This window comes from Panthera pardus, unplaced genomic scaffold (genome assembly GCF_024362965.1).
Source record: "Panthera pardus isolate Hobbes unplaced genomic scaffold, ASM2436296v1 HiC_scaffold_15, whole genome shotgun sequence".
In the NCBI taxonomy this organism is placed as follows: domain Eukaryota; kingdom Metazoa; phylum Chordata; class Mammalia; order Carnivora; family Felidae; genus Panthera; species Panthera pardus.
Window position 1 is genome coordinate 3,376,821 of NW_026526710.1, and position 25,072 is coordinate 3,401,892.

Below are 25,072 nucleotides of genomic sequence, written 5' to 3' on the forward strand. Positions count from 1 at the left end.
TGCAAATCACTCCCTGTCACTTTCTATGTTTCCCCCCCGCCCAACAGTTGTGTAGTATTTCACCTGTGATGTACCATAATTCATTCAACCATTCTCTTATATGTGGGCATTCAGATAATCCCCCCTTATATTTTGCAGTTACAAAGCTGCAGCGAATAACTTTTACACATGTATTTTCATATTGTCGAAAGTGTATCTTCAAGGCAAATTCCTAAAAGTGTGTTGTTTTTTCTGCTTAAATATTTATTTATTTTGAGAGAGAGAGACAGCACGGAAGCAGGTGTGAGGCAGAGAGAGGGAAAAAGACAGAACCCAAGTAGGCTCTGCACTGTAAGCGTGGAGTCTGTTGTGGGGTTCAAACTCACGAACCATGAGATCATGACCTGAGCTGAAATCAAGAGTCGGAGGCTTAACCGGCTGAGTCACCCAGGTGCTCGAGTGTCATAAATTCTTTACATATTTTGGATACTACCCCTGTACTGGATAGGTCATTTGCAAACCACTTCCCCATTCTGTAGGTTGCCTTTTAGTTTTGTTGATCGTTTCCTGCACTGTGCAGCAGCTTTTTATTTTGATGTAGTCCCAATAGTTTATTTTTGCTTTTGTTTCCCGTGCCTCAGGAGACACGTCTATAAAGAAGTTGCTACTGCCTGTGTCAAAGAAGTTACCGCTTGTGTTTTCTTCTAGGATTTTTGTGATTTCAGGTCTCCCATTTAGATCTTTAATCCATTTTGAATTTATTTTTGTGTATGGTGTAAGTAAGTGGTCCAGTTTTCCCAACTCCATTTGTTGAAGAGACATTCTTTGTCCCATTGGATATTCTTTCATCGAAGATTAATTGGCCATGTAATTGTGGGTTTATTTCTGGATTTTCTATTCTCTTCCATTGATCTATGTGTCTGGTTTTGTGCCAGTACCGTACTGTTTTGATTACCACAGCTTTGTAATTTAACTTGAAGTCCGGAATTGTGATGCCTCCGGCTTTGCTTTTCTTTCAAGATTGCTTTGGCTATTTAGGGTCTTCTGTGGCTCCATACAAACTTTAGGATTGTGTGTTCTATTTTTGTAAAAAAGCTGTTGGTGTTTTGGTAGGAATTGCACTAAATGAGTAGATTGCTTTGGGTAGTATAGACATTTTAACAATATTTATTCTTCCAATCCATGAGCATGGAATGCCTTTCCATTTCTTTGTGTCCTCTGCAATCTCTCAGTAGTGCTTTGCAGTTTTCAGAGTACACATCTTTCACCTCTTTGGTTAGGCTTATTTCTAGGTAGCTTATTATTTTGGGTGCAGTTTTACTGAGGCAAATTATTTATTTATTTTTAATTATTTTTATTTATTTTTTGAGAGAGAGGGAGGAAGAGAGGGTGTGCGTGTGCATGAGAGCCTCGGAGGGGCAGAAGAAGGAGAGACTCTTAAGCAGGCTCCATGTCTTTTTTTTTTTTTTTAACGTTGACTTATTTTTGAGAGAGAGAGTATGCGAGTGTGGGGTAGGGGCAGAGAGAGAGGGACAGAGAATCCTAAGCAGGCTCTGCACTGTCAGCACAGAGCCCAACGTGGGACTTGATCTCACGCACCGTGAGCTCATAACCTGAGCTGAAACCAAGAGTCGGACGTTTAGCTGACTGAACCACCAAGGTGCCCCTAAAGCAGTGGTTCTTAACCTGGGCGGTTATGCTCCCCAGAAGACACAGAGCGATGTCTAGGGGTTTTTTGGATGTTGCGATTTGGTGGGGGGCGGGGAATGCTACTGGCATCTAGTGGATAGAGGCCATGGGTGCCGCTCAACATCCCCTGCTGCACAGCACCGTCCCCACAATGAAAAACCCTCAGCCCCAAAATGTCTGTAGTGCTGACTGCGAAACCCTAATTCAAAGGGCGAGCCAGCTGAAAATTCTAAAGGCAACCAGGAGAGTGTGGCAGGGGGAAGGTATGAGAAGAGTCAGTGAGTATCAAATGGGATGAAGACCCCAAATGGTCATTGACAAGGATGTGGTGATTTGGGGTGACCACAAGAACAGTTTGTGAAGTGATGGGGTCAGCAGCTTTTTCAGACAGGATTGAGGAAGAGGAGAAGGAGAAAATGGAGACAGTAAATGCAGACAACTCTACAGCAGAGGTCAGGCAACGGTTGGAAGTGGGGAATGGGATAAGGCTATTTTATATTTTAAAGATGAGAGGGGCGCTTGGGTGGCTCCGTAGGTCAGGTGCCTGACTTCAACTCAGGTCATGGTCTCACGGTTGGAGAGTTGGAGCCCGGCATCAGGCTCTCTGCTGTCAGTGCGGAGCCTGCTTCAGATCCTCTGCCTCCCTCTCTCTGCCCCTCCCGTTTGCTCCGTCTCTCAAAAATAAATAAGTATTAAGAAAAAAAGAGATAAGTGACATTTGATTACAGTGGTGATATTCCTATTCAAGAGAGGCGAGGCCTGGGAGGCAGAGACAGGGAGGGAAGGATTGGCCTTAGCTGGGAGTGGTAGCCTCTGCTGAAGCAGGAGGGAAAGGGAAGATGAATTAGTCAAGTAGCCCGCAGAAGGTCCCTTTGTCTCCCACTGCCTTGGTGTGAGTTTTAATGGCTCAGGCAGGGGGCACCTAGGTGGCTCAGTCGGTTAAGTGTCCCACTCTTGGTTTCAGCTCAGGTCTCATGGTTCGTGAATTTGAGCCCCACACTGGGCTCTGTGCTGACAGAGCTCTACACTCCCTCTCTCTCTGCCCCTCCTCCACTCTGTCTCTCAAAATAAATAAACTTAAAAAAATTTTTTTTTTTTAATGGCTTCGAAGAGTCAGAAGCACATCACTTATCCCAAACTGTGCCTTGAAGTCAGGGAAAGGTTTTGTTTTAGGATGTGCTGGACCAGTCATGAAGGTTTGGGGTGTTCCATGAACCATCACCGTTAATGTTAGGGGACCGTATTGGCCAGGTTTCTGAAAAGGGGCTGGTACCTGGGGCATCTAACGAGCACTTTCACTTGAATAAACAGTGGAGTAACTTCTTTCCCTCCAGTTTTCTTGCATGTTCTTTGGAGCAGTTTCTTCTAACCGGCAAGAACGCTTCAACCACCCTTTTGACGGTCTGGCAACAGCAAGTGACAGTGAAGAGGACATGAATGATGGCAGTTTTTCCACATTCTAACACTTAATGATGGCCGAATTGGCCCTCAGCCCATTTGTTAGCTCACTTGCAACCTCAGACACGTTTTCACATTTAGTCAATAAAGATATTGTCTTGGCCTTCCTCGAAATGGGGGATGGGTTTCTGCTTTTCTCAACATCATCATCTGGTATAACAGCCATATCTAGAAATAGCTGCTTGTTAAGTGGACATATTTACTTTAAATCCATTATGCTACTTGGGAGGCAGAAGAGTTTTCCCGTGCAGGGAAGAAGCCCATTCGAGTTCTCCAATTCCGTGCACGTTCACACTATAGCTTTTAGCATTTTCTTTGCCAGTTTTTATAAAGGTATTTAGACTTTCTTCAGCAGCTCTTTGGAATGCGTCAGTATGGCCTGTGGTCTTGTGACTAGTAGGTAGCTTTTGTATTTGATTGCAAACATTTGAGTTTGGGTGCTTTCAGACAGTTAAAAGTTATGCAATCTTTTCTCGTGTAATGCGTGACTTTTTTTGTTCATTGCTTTTTATACTTTAAGATTTTAAGTAAAACAGTCTCTGGAAAAAAAAAGTCTGGAATAAAAATAATAGCTACCCCCCCTCACTTTGGAGTTTTTTTAGGTATTGTAAAATTTTATTTTGTAGCCTTAAATTGTTCTGATTTTCATATGTGGTTTTTACATTTTGCAGTGTGATGCAGAAAAGAATCTAATGGAACTGATGCCAAAAAATTACTTCTGTTATCTGACATAGATCAGCAGCCTCCGCTGCCAGGGACCCTAGGTTTGGAGTAAAATGAGGTAGATTACAAATGTCTCTGTTCTTTGTCCGTCTGAGAATCAGCTTCCTACCTGAACAAACCGACTAAAAAATCTGGCACAAAACCATTGTTATGTAATTTTACGCCTGCCTCTCCCTCCCCCAAACCTGTTTAGAGTCCATTATAACCTGACAAACTCTTCTGTAACATCTTACTGTGGAGTCTTTGTGAACCAACACATCACAAGGAAATGTTTAACTGGCAAGCAGTTGTACGTTTTGTGAGGATTTCATACACAAAGGTGGCAGAGTGAATTAGTAAACTTCAGAACTGTGAACAGAGTTCTAACTCAAACCAGAATGAATTTGGCTCTTGTAGCTTAGTCAGTGAGTCAGAGCTACCCACAATAACCTAATAAAAACTCAAGTTCATCCCAAAATGTTCCTCAGTGAATGAAAATGGGCTTTCACCAAGCTTTTTGTGGAAATTGGCAATGCCCACATAATTTTAAGTCCTTTCACACTGTAGGCTAAAGATTTACATATCTTATGCTTACACTGGTGATTAACACTGAAATTTCACAAATTCCTAACGATTGCGGATGGCTACAGAGAGCAGGTGTACCCCAAGAGTAACCGGAGGTCTCCTTGCAGAGGATGAAGTTTCTGGTTCACTCGCTGAAATGGGCAGAGGGGTGCACGTTGTGAAGGCACCCTCACCAATAATTGCCTGGATGCAGCACAAGTCTGGAAGAGATAGTCACACTATTAAATTGTATGTAATTTGGGTTTTATAATTTGCATACAGAATGCTAAGTTTAAATGACACCAGATTTTTTTTGTGGCTTCATTCCATACCATTTTTGGAAGATGCAAAAGCCTTCTCAGTTGGGAAAACATCTATATTTTACATTCAATTATCAGTCCATTCTGATGAATTTTTGAGGCAGCTAAACTGATGTAGTAAACCAGCTGGTGAAAAAGAGCTAAGTGGGATAAACTAGTAAAAGACAGAAAATGATAGCTACAAAGTAAGGAGTACTGCTGCAATGACTAAGAGCCTTGGAAACGAGGACTTGACAGAGATCCACAAAATGCCAAGGGCTGGTGTCTTACGTAGTTAAGGTTCAAATTAAGAGGAGTTAACGCAGGTTAGTATAAATACTATATTTATTAAATATCTTTACAGTTTATTTAAATGTATTTACAGAACTATTCCTGCATAAGTTATATTTCAGACATCCAATTCAGGTCATTGCCTCTTGGGTAAGACAAACAATGATAGTCTCAACAGAAAAAAGCAGCTCATTAGTATACACAAATTCAAATTTGCTTCATTATTTAGCCATCTTTGCCACAAACTACCTGCTAACAGTTAAAATTTTGCCATGGACACTGTTGATGTTTAGTTTGAGAAGTTCAGTTTTGCAAAGAATTTTTTTTTAGCAAATAGAATCCAAATCCTTTTCTGCTTCACATTTTCAATTTTATAAGTAGATTTTGCTTTGTTTTTCATATTGTAAAATTTTTTCACTGCAAAATGTGATAGTTTCCAGGGAAATTGGATGCTGTAGCTTCTACCAAAGATAGCTGGTATAAGGTGACAAGGAACCATGAACTTATTCCAGAGGACAAACATTTACAGTTCTAGCCAATCTTGTTTACAATCTCCAAAATGCTCAAAACCGACTCAGTGAATCCCAACAACTCCTGCCTCGTTACTCAAGGTGGTGGGTTGGTGGTACTGAAGGCTACTGTTCTATCCAGAACAAATGCAGCTGACAGGAGAGGACACACTCCTATCACGCAAAGCTAAAATCTAGTTTCTAATCTAGACACAGCCCGCCCCCCAGACATGCATACCTGGAATGGATTCTTTTGTGATTTAGTACCTATCAACCACATCAAGCCAGGACAGTAATTCAGGACAAATAACTTGTTTCCCCCACCCCCATTTCTTCTTTCAGTTTTGAAGAGCCTATGGATTCTACTGCATTATCCATTCAGTAAATTTTTTTGTGCGCAGGCAGCTTAAGTTCACAGGAAGAAATAAGGTTCTGATATGTTTAGAGTGCACATTTTAAAACAGAATAAAATAAAAATTTCAAGCATGTGATAAAAATATTGATTTTTATAATACAGTATTGCTTTATAAATATAGATGGAAAAGCTATAAACTTTACTGGTCTTTGGTGCATCCAGAGAGGGATAAATAATTTGCCATTTGTAAATTAGAAATCCAAATTCTCTTTTGTTATAAAAGTCCATTGGATGAGGCAAATTGTGTGTGTGTGTGTGTGTGTGTGTGTGTGTGTGTGTGTGTTTATACTGCTTGATTTAAAATACAACTAACACACACATCAAGTTCAGAATCAGACCCACCAAGTAGTATATCTCAGTCACACCCCCCAGAGACTTGGGTTCTGTGACCTGGAAAATTCCAGTATGGGTCCAGCAGAGCCTCTGATCGCTGGGAGTGGAAGGAGAGTTCCCTGTTAAGCAGCACTTCAACTGACCACTCCCCCCAACCCCCAGTCACAAAATGAAGTGCTCAACACACAAAGGACAGGGCAAAAGAAAATAGAGAAAATACTGTGTCACTAATCTACAGGCCAGGTCCAAAGTCAGTTCCACTGTGAAACTCAATTCTTGTCCTGCTACTTTCAACATCACTGACACAAACGATGTCGGTTTCTAACAGTCATTTCTCAAAAAAAGTAAGTTGATTAAATAAATGTGTTGTGTGAAACACCACCAATCTAGCTTTATAAAGATTGTGTTTGAAGGGTTAAATGAGAGCAGAGGAAAGCCAGTGACTTGAACAGAACTGCTCTTACAAGGAATTAAATGTAGGCATTGGAAAATTAATGCAAAATATATCCAGATCATAAGGCTACATACCTCTGACCAGAAATAATTAAAAACCCAAACAAAAGAACTGAAATTGTCAGTCCAAGTATAAATGTATTCCTTCCAACAAAACCCTTCTGGATGCAACTTTCTTTACTTTTTAAATACACAGAGACTGCAAACAGTTTGTGCAAAATAAATACCCCACCACTTGCCACTCGCGCTTCTGTGTTTTATCAAAGCACGATGGCTACTCATTATTTCAACAGTCTCCCCTCCATCCCCCTGCCCCGTCCCCTATCTCCTCTACCAAAGAATTCTGTTTTGTCAAGTTAGGGTAGTTAAGGCATTCTGACATGTAATTAAAGGTGATTCAAAATAGATATCTAACATTATGCCAATTTAGGAATAGTAGATAAATTACTGAACGGCTTACAAATGAATAACTCATTCTTATTATAAATGAAATGCCTGTTACAAGCATGATGCATTGAAATATAGTAATGACATGTACATGGTACATGTTAAACAATTTTAAATAAAACAAAAGCTTGACAGTTACTCAAATATACAGTACAAATTCACAAAACAAAATCTTTTAAAACAAGTTGAGGTAACCTCAAACATAAGTTTTAATGCAATAAACCAGGGAATAAGTATCTCCTTTAGAGAAAGAGACTTTCTGTATTCTCCTCCAGTAGATTCTCATCAGGTTTAATTGCATTCTCATCTATACACCAATGTTACCTGACTTATATATAAAACATGGCTTTAATTTAAGAATTTCTAAATATATATATATATATATATATATATATATATATATATATATATTTTCTACCACCAAGTTAATGAAGGAAAAAAAACTGACCCAAAAATATATATCTTTACAGCAGTCAACTTGTACACAAACCTTAAAAATAAGTCTGGGCTTGCAGATAAAGGGAAAACTGAATGCGGGGTAGTTTTATAAGGAAACTATACACTGCAAGATGGCTATTCGGAAACTGTAAACATTAAGCTTGATTCAGAAACCCCTAAATTTCTGTGTAGGGCAAATGCAAATGTCAGATCATCACCAGGAGTTTTCCCTGTGGACTCTTGTGCTGTTGCCATCGCCCAAGGTGCTCTTTCCACACAGACTCCCCGAATGTGGTGCACGCTCTACAGAGAGCAAGGCTACTAATGACAGGTCTGACAGGGAGACCAGGAGTAGCACGACTGTAAAAGCCAACAAAATTCAATGTTACAGCTGTCCACTGTGAGGCCTGTGGCCCCGGGACTCCCACACAGGGGCATCGTATCTGACAGCTGGGAGGAACTTCATCCACAACATTAAATTTCTAGGCTTTGAGGAGTTTACAATATTGAATAATATTTCCATTGAAAAATGTTGGTAGGGAGTCTCCCTCACCCCTCCTGCAGATCAGGCCACCAGCCTATGATTTGGACCACTCAATAAACTGCCGAAACTTTCCTTACAGGAGTACAATTAGGCATCTTTTAAAAACCACAGAACATTTGCATCCATAGAACTAAACTGAAGTTTTCTTCCAATTTGTAACAAAAAAGCTCCTGGGATAAAGACTTCATAATCCAGAGCAGTGTTTTAGAGCAGAATTATAAGCCCCTGAAAAAGAGGAGTTTATAATGAAAACATAAAGCCACACCCAATCATCATAACAAAGACTGTATAGTACGTGTGTAACGTTTCTTTTGATGATAATGTATGTTTCTAGTAGATGTACCATAACATACAATTTGTGTTAGACTTTAAAAATCCCTTTTACACACTGTAATTCTGAATTCACGTTACCAACATCATCATTTTCAATGCCTAAACCATTTTGGAAACGCAATAGCCATTTTGGCCTTGAAAACCTCCATCCCATCGGAGAAAGGACAGTAGGAAGTGAAGGCCTATCTTCAAATCTTGATTCTCTTCAAAGTTGCTGGCAGATAATGAGCTAGCGAACAAACGACAGTAGTGGTTCTCCACAAAGATCTCAACCGGGTCTCAAAAAGACAGGCAAAGGCTTACATCACCGGCCATCGAGATCAGTGGCAAAGAAACACGGTCCCGCCAGCAGGATCAGCACATGTGGCAGGGGAGAACTTGGGAAGATGAAAGGAAAGGCCGGAGTTGACACCTAGGCGGCTCAGTCTGTATACTCAGCCACTATTGAAAGAAGGACGGTGATGTCATCTGGCTTTCCACCTAAAATGAAAATGAAAATGAAAATGTATTCAGAGATCTTAAAAGGAAAAGTCAATTAAAAATGTAAGCCCAAGCAGGTACTAGGAGATAAAAGTTTGCAAGTAAGGCAGGTTTGATGTGTCAACATGCTCTAGTAGAAAAGTATTTGATATGGAAAATATCTGATAAAGAGAAATAGTTTTAAAAAAATGACATGTAGTTTAACGGAGGTTTAAAAAAACCTTCGCTGCTTCTTTACCACAGGAGCTCTATCAAAATGGCTACCACATCCTCTGTCCACAGCAATCGCAGTAAACTAGACAAATCTGGTTGGGATAAATTCTGCCTGATGAGAAAGTTACAGGCTTTTACTCACAATCCTAATTTGGACAAACATATCTAATGTTTTGAAACTAGGAATAGTCTTGTATTCTAATCTGCCAAACAGCTATGGCATGTGCTTTTTTCTATTTTAATACTTCCTGGAGGGCTAAGAAATGCTTTACATGTCACAATATTGTACCAGCAAGACACTGACCAACTCCACAAGTTCTGATACGACAGCACAACATGTCACCCCAGCTCTAAGACTGAGCTGCTGGCCTGCTCCCGAAGTTACATATCGTTCAGCAGATAGAAGGACTCTTGAGGCAAGGGCAGTTTAACATTGCTTTCCTCTTCAAAACCTGCTGTGGTAATCTGGCAGGCAAATATCGTCAACGAGTCCCACAAGGCCAGAGGAAGGGAGAAGTGAAATGTCAGACCCGTGAAGGGCAGAATGTTAAGCTGTTAGGAATGTCCAGGGCCTCTAGGCAGACTTAGAGGCCTTTTGGGCTCAGGTCCAAGCAGTGCAGTGGTGGCAATAAAGGGCTTCAGGTTCCGCCTGCCTCTACAGCCAATGGAGTTCAGTTCTGGAGGGCATCCTCTGTGGGGAAGACACGATGACAGGTACTTGCTCTTGTCCTTCAGTGCTAGGGCCTGCTGACCAGGCTCAAAGCCACGGGCTCCCAACTGAAGAGGAGAGCTTACCGGTCTCACCCCAGTGCTCTAGTTTACCTCACCCCACAGCCCAGAATGCTCCCATCCGACTATGTCCCCAGTTAGTCCCTATGACCTTCCTAAGGAATGCTTACCTCTCACATTCAATCCATTGTCACATGCAAACTGTGCAAAAGGTGACATATAATTTGGGTCATAGGCCAGCTCATGGGCTTGCTCAGCAATGCTTCTTGCCGTCTGTTGTATACTCTCATAATTTGAATTCTAAGACGAAAGGATGAGGGAGTTATTTTTACACAATGCCTCGTAGGATTTCTGCACACAAGTACATACGCTTTTTGTAAATACCACTTTTTGAGACAGTAACATTTATCTAGCCACAGTTTCCAGCATTTCAGTTTTTACTCTAGAGAAGACATTAAAACATTACACCTTCAGTAAAATGAACAAGGCCACCAGTGCTGCCTGCACAAGATGTCAGTCAGATGTCATTCTTTGCTCAGGTGGCCTTGGGCCCTGAAGGTTGGATTTCCGTTTCTGCTTTTTTTCCCATTTGGAATTCTTAAGGTATTCTTGCTAAAACTGGACAGGACTGAAAAGGTGGATTTTGATAGCACTTCAGGGAGGACCTCAAAAGTTTCCTTGCTTAGGAATGCGACCCTGGCCAACCACACAGTTTGCTCTCCAAGTAAGAGCTGCCAGGTGTCCTATTGAAAATACCTTTAGAATTTTATATCATGATGAAAGATTCTTGTTTAGCTGTGTGATCTTGATCCATACCCTTATCCTTGCTGCTTCAACCTCCTCATCTGTAAAATGGGGATGGGAAACAAGGTCCACTTTAGCTCTAACATGCTAAGACTCGGAATAGTTTTAGTATAAATAAGTAACAGGCTTCTGCTTCAATGTCGCTTCCTCAAAGAGGCCTTCCCCGGCCAATCTTTCTAAAACAGCAGCTTGTTTTATTCTCTGTTCCTTCACCCTGCTTTAGTTTCTTTCTAAGCCACCAACATTTATTATATATTTCTTTCTTTGTATTATCTTTCTCCACTAGAATGTCAGCTCCATATGCAAGGAATGTGTCATTTCTGCTTACCACCCTGTCACCACACAGAGCACAGGGCCAGCTCCATATAAGCACCTGACCTTTACTGTATCCCACAGATGGGGCATGACACTAAGGACCTCGTATATATGGTCTTAGTCTATAAATTATAATAGCATTGTGGTGAGGATTAACTAAGACCATGGTACTCCCCCCCCCCCCCCCATTTTAAAGGTGAGGAAAATATTGCTTAAAAAAAGTTCAGCAACTTACTTTAAGTCATAACTGCTTACTGGTAAGGACCTAGGAAAAGACTAATTTTCCCCAGAGTTAGTACTTTTACAAAGCCAGGAAAATATGGAAAAACTGGTTTTCACTTCCTTCCACTCTCTATATGGGCCAAGTCTGAACTTTTAGTTACTGGGACAGCTCAGATGACATCAAGGTCCCTAGCTGCCTGTTGCCCTTGGCCTGGCTGGCTCTAGTGTGGTGATTTCTTGTCTTTCCCGACCTCAACACCTGCCGAGTCTGTTAAGAAATAAAAGGAGAAAAAGACAACCAGGAACCAGCACCATTAAAATACAATTAAAAATACAAGAAATGTCTCATCTGGACTTTCCTACCTTTACCACTCTTTTTTTTTTTTTTTTAACCTTTACCACTCTACTAAAAGGTGTAGGTGGGAAACCTCTTTTTTTCTCAAGTGCTCCAATTGTGACTATTTCCATTTACAATTGCTTGAAAGACCAGAACTATTATTTCTTTCCTAAATTTACAAGAGTCCTTTCCTACAAAAAGAGATAATACAATTGTACCAATAAAACTTAGCTGCCCAGAGAGGGCCTCTCCTTCCACGAACTAACCTTTGAGTTAATTACCTTTAACTTTTTTAGCTCCTGAAGGATCATATAATCAGGCATGTTGTCAAAAAGTCCATCTGTTGCCGTCAGGATAATGTCTCCTAACTGGACATCAAAAGACGTGCTATCAGCAGCATCCGGGCTGTGACAAGGACAGGGTAGGGGCAAAGTTACAAGAGGCCTTCAGAGATATGGTGAAAGTTTCCAACAGGCACTATGTTATATTGTAATGAGGCTATAAGAAAAACTAATTTATAGTAACAGAATAAAAAATAAAAATAAAAAAAAACCAGTCACAGGGCGCCTGGTGGCTCAGTAGGTTAAGTGTCGGACTTTGGCTCAGGTCATGATCTCATGGTTCACAAGTTCGAGCCCTGCGTCGGGCTCTGTGCTGACAGCTCAGAGCCTGGAACCTGCTTTGGATTCTGTGTCTCCCTCTCTCTCTGCCCCTCCCCCGCTCGTGCTGGCTCGCTCTCTCAAAAAAAGAATAAAAAACATTAAAAAAAAAAAACCCAGTTGTTCTGAAATTCCTAACCTTGAAAAAAATTAATTGAAAAATCTGATATAAATGTTTCAAAAGCTTAACTGAAACTACCAAGTAAGACTGAATTTGATGATTAGTCACATATGGCTTAAAAGGAGGAAGGGTTCTCTTCTGAGTCAGAACTAACATGCCTCTAAAAGCCTAGTAGAAATGAGTCTTTATTTCCTAATTCTTTAGAGCCAAATTCCATCCTCTCTTATTCATTTTCTACTCATCAGTTTCCCTGCAGGCTTGACTGTGGCTCTCAGGAGGCTGCCTTAATAGTGTAACAAGAGAGCACCATGGAAGAGAGCATGCAAATCCTGTAAGAATTAATTCACATGAAATACCTACAATGGTATGTCTCACTATAGTGCCAGTAATCACTAGTATTATTACTACTAGATTAGTATTAGTATGGACTAATAAGGCAGAGTAGGGACTGTGTGTCTCCAGGGCTTAAAGAGTGCTCATCATGTAAGTTTTTTTTTTTTTTAACGTTTATTTATTGTTGAGAGAAAGAGAGAGAGAGAGAGAGAGAATGAATGCAAGCGGGGGAGGGGCAGAGAGAGAGGGAGACACAGAATCCCAAGCAGGCTCCATCCAGGCTCTGAGCCGTCAGCACAGAGCCTGACACGGGGCTCAAACTCACAAACACAAGATCATGACCTGAGCTGAAGTCAGACACTTAACCAACTAAGCCACCCAGGCACCCTGTAATCACCTAAGTATTTAATTATTAGTATACCTGGTGCAAAGTAGGTCTTCAAGAAATATCTAATAAGTGAAGAAACAAAGTAACCCTCCAAATTGGGAAAAACTGTTTAACACATTGTTAATGAAGAGAGGAATGTACAGACATCGTGTGCATGTGTGTGTGTGTGTGTAGGGGGGGTAGATTCATAAGCACAGACACTTCCATATGCAGAGAATAAATCTGGAAGGACACAAAGAACAGACAACAGTGGCTGAGGAGAGAGAATGTATTGCTGGGGGATGGGATAGGAGGTAGATTTTTCACTACATCTTTTTGTATGCAACTTTAAAAAAGATAGATGGGAGTGGTTTTTTGTTTGTTTTTCTGTGATAACACCTGATGAAAACAGATACAAGAAGTGGAGGGGGGCGGGAATCTCAGGTGGGGAGAAAAGATCATATACTCAAAGAGTCAATGGCCCTCTCCCAAAGGCTGGTTCTCAGCCATCTCCAAAGGCCAGCTTCACTGAATCCAAGCCTCCAAGGTGAAGGAAAGGTGAAATATCTAATAATCTGCCTTAACCTGTAATTAGGGAACAAATGCAAAGAAAAAAATTTATACACTGATCCAGAAAGGAGAAGCCAGACCCAAGTACCCTGAGCTTGACAGAAAAATCCCACAACTTGTTTGTGTAACTGATATGTTATAAAATATGTGAAGAGAAAACATAAAAACCCACCCACCCACGCCTGCTGGGGATTTATACAAAGTGCACCGAGAAAATTTCTGGTTCATCTACTCCTGACTGAGGAAAAGAAGTAGCACATTTCAAAGTTCTGTGATGGGCTTTGGCTTACACATATCACTTACACATTTATATCACAAATATTTTGTAAAGACAGCAAACCAAAAGGAAACTAAAGGAAACCTGTAAATTAAGGAAAAATTATACTTTATAGATATGAGGAACTGAGTAACAAAAGAAATGTCCTTCAGCAGGAGGAAAAAAGACTGTAAAACTGGTGGAAACCAGGTCGATTTCTTCTGTGGAATAAAGAGAAACAATGCAAGACACTTCACAGTTGCTCAGACTTTGGAAACGAATCAGATTCTAGAAGTTTAGATTAATGACCAGGTTGGCAGTGAAGCTCTATTTTATGCTGAGGTTTTTCTTCCCCAGGAGTGTCCTTTGCTATCCTGCCTGTGCGAGACTCGCTACCATTGGACGGTTTGTCCTCTTCTCCCAACACTCCCACCCATGAGCTTGGTGTTCCGCCAGCTGCAGTTTTGCCCGTTTTGATTGAACATACTGTGCTGCTGGAAACTTTTGACTGCACTGAAACACGAGCTGAAGTCACATGCTAGCAAGCTGTCTGTGGGCTCCAGGGGGAAGCAACCTCCACCTCGCTGGCAGGCCAGAGCGCTGCCCCGACCAGACTGTCCCAAAGATAGCGTGTGAGGTATGGCAGGGCAGCTCTAGCACTCAGATGCCAAAATAACAAGAATCAAATAAGGGAAAATTAAAACACTGCTCTCTGTAACTGTTAGCTGAGCTTGGTATCTACCACCCCCTGGGGTTCTGCTTTCTCCTCACTCCAATATGGCTAATATGAATGTATGTTAGAGCCAACTGAAGAAGGGACTATAATGAAATATTCTTCCAATTATGGTAGCATACCTTAATCTCAAAGTAAAAAAATGCTTCCCTCTCTCTAGGAGTCAGCAACAGACCTAGATGGACAATCCTGAATACCTAATTATACAATATACTCATTCCAGTTTAAAAGATGGCAGTAATAATCATTCTATCTTAGTTTGCACTCAAAATCTGGCTTAATAAGAACTATTAAGTAGAGACAACAGAGCTTTGCAAGACTACTTCTATTTTTACAAAAGGTTCATTACCCATTTTACAACATTCATGAATCATAATCATAATCTGGCACAATCAAATATGTTTGTGCCAGGTCCCATAAGGTTGTTAAAGGAAGAGGAATCTGAGACTGTCTTAGCTTTATTCTGTACTCTGATCTTAGGAAAGATAAACTGTAAAAGTTGATTCAGAAAAGTAGTTATTGTCTTGAAAGGTCTTGACAATTTAAAAGTTCTATTTGATGCATATAATAGGAGGCCCTGAGAATCAGGAAGTCATTCTGATAAATAAAGCAGATGTCTGTTTGAACTCTTCCCTAACAACATATGCAAATTCTCATACGGGCAGTGGCATGCATAGACAATGATTCACTTCTCCAGCACGACTTAACAAATATAACCGTATATACCATGTTGGTCTTGGTATGAAAAACTGATACTCTGTAAGCTTGAAGAATATTTTCAGTCTTGTCAAATTATTGGGTGTTCGTTAGAATTCAACTGGGCTGTAATAGCCAGCAAAATATCTTTCAAAGTCAAACTAAAAGATCTTTTTGATGAGAACATTCTCAATGTGCCTTATGTCATATGAGAACTGAAAATGCCCATCTCCACTGTAGGTAAAGGGGGATGGGAGGAGGATGTGGGCGAGCCATGTCCTACTGGTTCTTAATGTAATGGCCAAGAGGGGAGATTACCTGTCACTCAGGACGACTCCCTCGGCTTCAGGTGGTGCAATTGAGAGCTGGAATGGAGTGTTGAAGTAATGCTGCTGCTCATCTGATCGGTGCACAACTTCACCACCCCTGACAACCAGGAAGCCCGAATCGCCCAGGTTTGCTGTGTGTAAGCGGTGGCTAGTTCTGTCCAGCACCACAATGCAGGCAGTACTGCTACCTAGAAACAAAAATGATCCCCGTTTAGTTTTTCTTTCTACCTTCCTATCTTTGCATCCACATTTTTATCACATCACCCCAAAAAGCAATATGCCACGACTGGAACCTCCTTTGCCTATCTTAGTCGTGCTCCAAATCTCCGACAAGTGTCAATAGTAACCTGATCAGGGTCAACATAATAGGGAGAGAAATATTACACATAGTAAGCAGGCCCCTGAATCTGAATTCTTCCATTTGCAGAGACAGAAAATAAAAATGGCTGGTATCTAACCATACTTTTTTCATTTCAATAGCACTATAATCTGTGCCAAGTGCTCAAAACCATGTTGTTGAAATTTTAAGTTTTAATACTTAAATGCCAGAATAAGAATGTTATGTTTTCCTGACATTTCTCATTAGTCATCAGCAGGAAGCCTTCTCCATGAAATTCACTAAAATCTAAGAGGGCACATAACTATAATAACCAGATTTCCATCTGTTGAGGTCATGAAGAACCTTCATCAAAGACTGACTTGCTATGAAGTGACAAGACCAATTTTTCTCAGGTAGCCTATGGGATCCACCTGTTGACCTTACAGAGACCATTAATGTTCAGAGAGAAGCGAGCATGTCCAAGCAGAGAGCAAAAGCTTCTGTGTAGCTTTGCAGCACACAGCTCACATAACCTTCTGCAGATTGAAAAGCTGATGTACCACCAGTACGACTGCTTTCAAGTACTAAAATTTAAACTTATACCTACAGAAAAAGTGGCAAAATAGAAAAACAGTTCACCAAGAAGAAAATGTAAATGGTCTTTAAATATATGAAAAAATCATCATCACACTAGTAGCCATTTTGCCTATTAGTTTAACAAGAGTCCAAAAAAAAAAGAAAAAAAAAAATCCTGCGTGGTGTTGACAAGAGTGCAGGGAACATGGTCATTCTTATTCCATGATGGTGGGAGGGTAAAACTAAACAACCTTTCTGAAGGGCAATACAACATTGGGAAATGTGTGTATCACTTGATTTAGCAATTCCTAAGAAACAACTAGAGATGTAAACAAAGTAAGCACAAAAGCATTGTCCAAGAACTAGAAACAACCTCAACATTTGACATTAAGAGACTGGTTAAATCAGTTACAGCACCTCCAGGAGGATGTAGCAGCAGGAGGCTGCACACTATCACAGAATACTTAGCAGTACAGACTCTGCGGTCAGCCTGGCCCCATCTGAATGCTGGCTCTGTCGCTTACTCACCTGGTGACCTGGGGCAACTTACTTAACCTCTTTGCACCTCAGTTTCCTAATCTACAAAACAGGGATAACAGTACCTACCTCTTAGTGTAGTTTGTGAGGATAAAGTTAGTTAAAGCATGTCAAACACTTACAACACATAGTAAGTGTTAGCTATCTGATAGTCACTAAAATTGTTAAGAGAAATATATTTGCAAATGAAAGATAACTTAAGCGAAACAAGTAGATTACAAGTTGGCATTAAAGTTTCCTTAAATAGGGGCGCCTGGGGTGGCCCGGTCGGTTACGCATCCGACTTCAGCTCAGGTCATGATCTTGCGGTCCTTGAGTTTGAGCCCTGCCCCGGACTCTGTGCTGATAGCTCGGAGCTTGGAGCCTGCTTTGGATTCTGTGTCTCCCTCTCTCTCTGTCCCTCCCCCACTGGTTCTCTTGCTTGCTCTCTCTCAAAAATAAACATTAAAAAATTTTTTTTAAGTTTCCTTAAATAAAAAGTGTTCTCAAACTTAAATTGTAATTCAAAAAAAGTAAAATTTAATGTAATTTTAAAAAGATAATAGTAGACAAAAGCTAAACTGTTAAGATGCCTGTTAAAAGCAAAATGAAAAAAAATAAACAGGCTGTGGAACCAGCTGCGTTAAATCCCAGGGCTCCATTATTTTCTAGCTGTGTGACTGTGGGCAAGTCACTTATTCTCTCTAGGCCTCAGTTTCTTCCTAACAAAATGAGAAACAGAAGTACCTATGAATCTATCTCATGGGGCTGCTGTAAGCACACGGTAGATGCACAATTCATATTACCGTTATTCTATGCACAAACATACCCAAAAGAAAAATCAGGGAGCATAATCACTAAAATATTAAGTTTCCTTAGTGGGATTATGGGTAATTTATTAATTTTTCCTTAATAAAAATGTGTAAGTTAATATAAAAACACTTAAATTAAAATATTTATCTCATCATAATGTTCAGAAATTCCATTTCCTTGTTATCTAATCGGACACCCTAACGCTAAGCTATTTAGTCGCTAGCCACTAAACATCAGAGAAAAACACAGCACTGTAACGAACTGGCAGTGCCACCAGATAATCTGCATAGCTTACGTTAAGATCACCAATTACCTTTCCTTCCTAACTCAATGCACAAAAACTCCAATCACTTTTCATTAATAGAATCACCACACAAAAGGTCTTCTGAAAGCTGATGGGATTAATCTGAGGACGAAAAATGACAGATGAGTAGCACAGCCTTGAAAAACCTGGGGCAGGAAGGACTCATGTTGACTCATTATTACTCACTGACAAACCCAGGCTATTGTTTTGCCACCCCTGTGGCCGTCATGGTCACCTGCTGAGTTGGAGTCAAAACGGTCCTTGTGAATGACAGAGCTTTAACACGCAAAGCAGCACAAATGAAGGTAAGCCCAGTGTTACGGAATCATCTGGATTTGGGAGTATATACTCCTCCTCTGCCTCTTCAAATAACTGATGTGTGCACATGGCTCGGGCCCTGAGAGCCTAATCCTGGAATACATTATTCTTGTGTATTTGTAGAGGAACAAGCAGGAAATGAAGAAAAAAAGTGCTGAGGACAACAGGGTCAAGATGTTCAGACCACTGACAATCCACACAGGGACCCAAGCAAATCACTCATGCTAAAATGGAAATAATTTTTATCACTGGCCCCTAATTTTGTAAACTACTATGGAGCCTTTTGTGCAGTAAAGAAAGAACCTTATTATGACTCACCCCCTCAAATTCTTAAGATATGTTGGTTTTATAAGACCTAACTCCACTTACAGTTTTCTGAGAAATTATATATTGACAATTAGCCTGTGATGCCGACCTGGATATCAAAGCAGCTAGAAATTCTTAAGAAATGAGTAGTTGACCTTTATATTGGAATTGTGTTATAGGCTTTTTAGCAATTCCTGGATTAAAAAAAAAAAAAGATTTACCTAAAGTTATCATTATTTGCGGTTATATCAGAGGCTCAGTAAAATTCAGCAGGCTGTCTTCGCCAAAAGATGCTTGAGTTTAAACAGCTTAAAGGAGTGTAGATTAGGTGAAAGAAGCGTGTATGTATCAAACATGGTAATGAAGGATTATTTCAATATGTCTTTTAGGAGAAAAGAAGTGATTATAATATTCAATGTAAGAAAACTTCTAATATGTCCTTACATTTATTTTAAGACCTTCCAACTACATGAGGGTAAACAGGAAAGGAAGGAGGGATAAGAAAGAAACATAGCAAAAAACAAAGCTAAAGCTTTCAAAGTACAAAATCAGGATAGTTCGGGCGCCTGGGTGGCTCAGTCGGTTAAGCGGCCGACTTCGGCTCAGGTGATGATCTCGTGGTCCGTGAGTTCAAGCGCTGCGTCAGGCTCTGTGCTGACAGCTCACAGCCTGAAGCCTGTTTCAGATTCTGCGTCTCCCTCTCTCTGACCCTCCCCTGTTCATGCTCTGTCTCTCTGTCTCAAAAATGAATAAACGTTAAAAAAAAAAAAAAAAAAAAAGATCTTTAAAAAAAAAAAAAACAAAATCAGGATAGTTGTTGCTTTGCAATTGCTCATTCCAAGTTGCAGTGAATTGATAGGGGGTGTCGGCAAAGGACTCATGGGAACAAGCAGGAGTTGGGACCTGGAATCTGTGTCTATAGGCTCTTTGTCAGATGTTAGACTTTTAGATAGTATTCTGCAATGCCCTCTTTCCCTCAACATGCTTCTGAGTATTGCATGAAGCTTTGAGTTGTTCCTTTTCACAGAAAAAGATCTCTCCATTGAACAAATGAAGCAAGGGGGTCAGAGGTTAAGTAGTTTTCCCAAAGTCATATGGAAAGTTGACAGAGGTGCTAGAAATAGAATCTAGGGTGTTTCACTGTGCCAGGCAAGCTCCAGATTGCATGTCCAAAATAGCGGATTAAGACAAAGCGGTATATTGAAACCTCAAGACAAGGTTTCTCTTCAGTTAGAAGGAAAACAAGCTGATTAGTCACAGCACTAAGACAGAAGACGGCAGCATGATAAAAAGAACGCCTTCTTATAAAAGATTTAAATTGAAGGCAAAATTTTACAACATGGAAATCTCCATTAACACTGATCAGAGGCTGATTTTAAAAATGGATGGTGACTGGGAAGGAGGCTACTTCTACTAACCAGAAAGATGCTGGCAATTAGCAGAAACTTAATAACAGCCTTCTGAGAGCTTGCTCAGAAGGCTGGGTAAGTTGTTGGGTAAGTTCCCAGGAAACCATTTAACAAACAAATGTAGAAGCTTTGGCCAAAAGATGCTCTATTAGCACACCAGATAAACACACACTAGATATTTGGAAGTTTTCTAATACAAGATTAATGGGGATCTATTTTGTGTCATGCTAACTCACAGACTAATCAGCTACCTGCTAGCAGTCTAGGGTACCTAAATGCAACTTGAACTCCCCACAGGTAATCAACTTAATTTTACATACCCAATCCCATTCCCTTTCTTCCTCCCCTGGAGAGGACCACTATCCTGAACTATACAACCACTTACTTTTCTTTCTTCTTTTATCACATTTTGGAAACTCTGAACAATATGGTTTTACTTATTTATGTTTCTGAATTTGAAATGTGGAATTAAACTGTTAGGTGATATTCCACAATGTTCTATTTTCCCTCAACATCATGTCCCTGAATATTGCGTGCAGCTTTAAGTTGTTCCTTTTCAAAATGCATTTTTCTACAGTAAATGGACTTTCTAGATTTGTTCTGAGTCTTCTGCTGTTATATGAGCATTCCTGTACCTATCTCTTGGTACACGGATATGCAAGAGCTTCTCTGCTCTAGGGTATAGACCTAGGAGTGGAACTGCTATGTCATACACTCTGTTTACATTTAACTTTATTCCATAATACCAAATTGTTTTCCAAAGTGGCCGCACCTATTTACATCCCCTCCAAGCAGAAGTACTTACGTATAGAGTGAGAGAAGCTCAGAGCTTTTCTATCAAACTCTGCTTAATAAAGAGCCTCAGAAAAAAAGGCGGGTTGCCAAGTGATTTTCTTGGTTTTGTTGACCATCTCCTGAGCTTCTTTACAGAGGAAAACACACAGCATAGCTACTTACCAAGCAAGGGTACTTTATTTTGCAGCAACTCACAGTAGCTCGTGGTGAGGATTCCAATGGGATTACTTGGGACGAACCGTCCTTCTTTTACTAACCGTTCACATGTCCGCATTAAAGTCCCTGAGAACTGAGATGGATCAACTCCATAGTCTCTCCATCCTCCTACACCATCTGCAACCCCTAAAAACAAAACAAAAAAATTACATTGAAAGGATGTTCTTACTGACCTCTCAGGAATTTTTATCCTGTCTCCTACTAACAGTTAATTTTACTACATACTAGTACATGTATTTACCCTGGAATTCAGAAAGAAAAGTGCTCATATTTAATGTATTATACACTAAAGGGCACCTGGGTGGCTCGGATGGTTAAGCGTCTTGACTTCTGCTCAGGTCATGATATCATGGTTCGTGGGTTTGAGCCCCACATCAGGCTTGGTGCTTGCTGTCAATGCAGAGCCTGCTTCAAATCCTCTGTCCCCCTCTCTCTCTGCCTCTTCCGTGTGTGCTCTCTCTGTCTCTCTCTCAAAAATAATGTATTATACACTAATACTCCTAATTCACATTCTCTACTTAGAATTCGATCTTTCATAAATTGATGAATAAATATGTGTGTTACCACAGGGTGGCATTGCCTATTAGCCAAGAGTTCAACTTCAGCAGGATTATCGTCTTCGTATAGAAGTATTTATGTTATTACTGTGTTCTATTTTATAAGAATGAAAACTGATTTTTTAAAAAAGTGCTGATGATAGTGATAATACAACTGAGCCAGAGCTGGCAATCATTCAGGATATCAAACACAGCAAACTCTAACTTCAAATTTTGGTCAATAACTATGAAATAAAGAAATAATTAAAAACATATCCCATCCTCTTTCCTCCTCCCTCAGAGACAGCCACTATTCTGTACAGGTCAGCACTAATACAACAGCCACTACCACAAGTGACTACTGAGCCTTTGAAATGGTGCTGATCCAAATTAAGAAGTCCTCTGAGTATAAAACACACATTGGATTTTGAAAACTTAGTATAAGAAAAGGGTAAAATATCTCACTAAATTTTTATATTGATTACATGTTGAAATAATATTTTGGATATAATGTGCTAAAGATTAAAATTAATTTCACGTGTTTCTATTTGTTTTATCAATGTGAATACTAGGAAATTTAAAATGACATGTGTGGTTCACCTTTTTTTTTTTCCCCGAGAGAGAGAGAGGGTGAGAGAGAGTATGCAGAGGGGAGAGGGGCAGAGGGAGAGAAAGAATCTTAAGCAGGCTCCACACTTAATGTGGAGCCCAATCCCACAACCCTGGAATCATGACCTGAGCTGAAATCAAGAGTCAGACCCTCAACCGACTGAGCCACCCAGGGGCCCCTCACATTGTACTTCCATTGGATAGCAATGGTATTGAGATTTGCATGGGTCCATAGAGCTGCTGATGAGTTCAGAGTGTACACAAGACTCCTTTATCAAAAGGAAACTAGTGTTTAAGAAAGTCAGTAAGACACCAAAGTCAACATCATACTACCTCCTATTCAACTCCTTACAAAACCCAAAGCTAGTTGTTCAACATTAAAATCAATTTCTGTCTGCTAAATTTAAATGAACTGAGGGAACTAAAAGATCAGATATATATATACATTATTAAGGCTTTAAATGACCATATATCAACCTTTCTGGAAGGACCTATAAGAAGTATTAATAGTAGTTTTGGAAATAAGAGACTGAAAATGATCAGTGAACAAATGGTGAGACTTTAGCTTTTTAACTTCATACTGTTCTGAACTATTTAAAATTTATTTTTATAATGATTATGTATTGATTTTATAATAAAAATATTAGGAATTTTATAATTTTTAAGGCTTGCTGAGCATTAAACATCCTCCCCACATACATATTTACATTTTTGTATGTTCAACTTTCACACACATTTTAAAGAACTTATTTGGTACAAAAGTAGGAGAGTGTCTGTCTATATATGCATCCTGAAAAGACTGGCTTAACATGAAATGGACCCAGAAAAACCAAACAAATATGAAATGGACACATGAAACTCTGTTTTCTGGTGACTGCATTTCTCAAACAGAAGTGGAATACATCCTGAAAAAAAATGAGAGGAAACATAATCGGAAGAGAGTATAAGGAAGGTGGCAAGCAACATCCCTCTTAGGACAGCAACTTTTCCTACCTTTATGACCAACCAGTAAGCAAAATTTCACTACGGGGCAGTTCCAAATTAGTTGATTAAATGATATGGTGTCTGGGATTTATTTCAAAACAATAGGGGGGAGGAGTGATGGAGGAATGGATGAAATAAGATTGGCCATGAGTGGAAAACTATAAAGTGGAATGAGAAGCACTCTCATTTCTCTACTTTGATATATATTTGAAATTTTCCATTATACAAATTTTCCACTATACGTTATTTAAAATTTCCATTATTATTATCAATGATAATAAGAAAGAAAAAAGATTCTTCTGCTGGCTGTGTGGAGAGCAAGAGCAGAAAAAGGGGACGACTCAGGAATCTATCTTAGTAACTCAGCGGTGAAATGGTGGCAGTGCAGTCAGTGTACAGAGATTGGAGATCCAGTGAAACAGAAGGACTCATTGGGGTACTGGATGGAGGTATAGCAGTGGTGGAGAAAGACAAGTATCAAGGATGACTGAGGTCTACCCTACCAGGAAGAAGTATCACTTTTTTGTTTTTCAAGCAATTTTGAGGATATCTGGAAATTTTTCACAGAATTTAAGATAGTTTAATAGGAACTTCTTTTGAGGAATTCTTATTGGGGGTAAGATTTCACCATTATTTTATTTTTTAAAGATTTTATTTTTAAGTAATTTTTACACCCAACATTGGGCTTGAACTCACAACCTGAAGACCTACAGCCACATGTTCCACCGACTGAGCCAGCCAGGTACCCCTCACCATTATTTTAAATGCAATAATTTGTGTTAATTATAACCGTTGCAACTTCATCTGATGAATCATTTGTTCTTTTCAAATTACTGCCTGCTTGAGGAAAGAATTTCTTTTTAACCAGTCTCTAAGAGCCACAATTAATTTTAAATACAAAGTGGTTTCATCTGCAAATGCCCTTCACAAGAAAACCATTAAAATCTGAGATAACGTTGAGAGTTGATCCTGGCACTCACTAAATAATCTGTCAGCAGGTTATAGAGTCTGACCTGACACAGCTCTTCAACATTAATCAGATTTCTCCCAGAATAGAGTGTAACCTTTCAAGCACCTGTTTGCTTTTCTACGGGAAAAAATCCTAGGCAAAGCTCCATTGGAGAAATCTCTTTAGGGCAAGAAGGAGATTCAAAAAGCCTATAAACTGTTCAATAAAGCTGTGGGAAAAAAACGCCTTAGTATACATAAATAATTTACTCACAAAGAACAAGTTATGTAATAGGAAGAGTCATATTTGGGATTAGAATCAGGCTAAAACCAGAATAACCTACCACATGTATATTTGAAACCTAGTTTAATTCATATTAGGCAATTATTTCTACAAGGAAATGAGTATTTCCTCTCATGCACAAGCAAAAGCTTCCATCCACAAAGGAATAACACCTTTTAAACAGTGGAATTAATCCAGAAATAAAGAGAAATTTCACTCAGAATACATTTCAAAGGTAACGAAAACAACTGTTAAAGGAGAAATTGCTTAAGATCCCAAAGATATGAAACGGCAAATAAGAACATACCTAAGAGCAAAGGGAGACCACAGCAAATACTAGAAGCGGGGCTGAGGGAGACACATCCTACCTATGAGAAAGCAGTTCACATCCTTAGTGGGCAGCAACTACTCACACAGGAACTAGACACACAGCTCCCACAGATGCTGCTATAGGAGGGTCAAGAACAAATGGTTAATGCTCATGGTGCCCTGTGGGAATGGAGCAAGCCTTCGCTTATAACA

The 25,072-nt window shown here is 39.9% G+C and overlaps 2 protein-coding genes across 4 annotated transcripts in view; one reads left to right on the forward strand and one right to left on the reverse strand.

Moving 5' to 3' along the window:
* Positions 1–3,707, forward strand: part of RAD9B (RAD9 checkpoint clamp component B) — a 29,195-nt gene extending 25,488 nt beyond the window's left edge. For all 3 annotated transcript variants that reach the window (XM_019467474.2, XM_019467477.2, XM_019467475.2), the window contains one exon: positions 3,003–3,707. In XM_019467474.2, coding sequence (XP_019323019.2) covers positions 3,003–3,131 — 129 coding nt within the window. In that variant the 3' untranslated portion in view covers positions 3,132–3,707. The remainder of the gene's footprint in view (positions 1–3,002) is intronic.
* A 1,311-nt stretch (positions 3,708–5,018) lies between these two features.
* Positions 5,019–25,072, reverse strand: part of PPTC7 (protein phosphatase targeting COQ7) — a 37,285-nt gene continuing 17,231 nt past the window's right edge. Inside the window, exons 2-6 of the mRNA XM_019467478.2 lie at positions 21,137–21,316; positions 15,608–15,806; positions 11,836–11,959; positions 10,047–10,176; positions 5,019–8,934 (exon numbers count right to left, since the gene is read on the reverse strand). Of these exons, the coding sequence (XP_019323023.1) occupies positions 8,876–8,934; positions 10,047–10,176; positions 11,836–11,959; positions 15,608–15,806; positions 21,137–21,316 (692 nt within the window). The 3' untranslated portion in view covers positions 5,019–8,875. The remainder of the gene's footprint in view (positions 8,935–10,046; positions 10,177–11,835; positions 11,960–15,607; positions 15,807–21,136; positions 21,317–25,072) is intronic.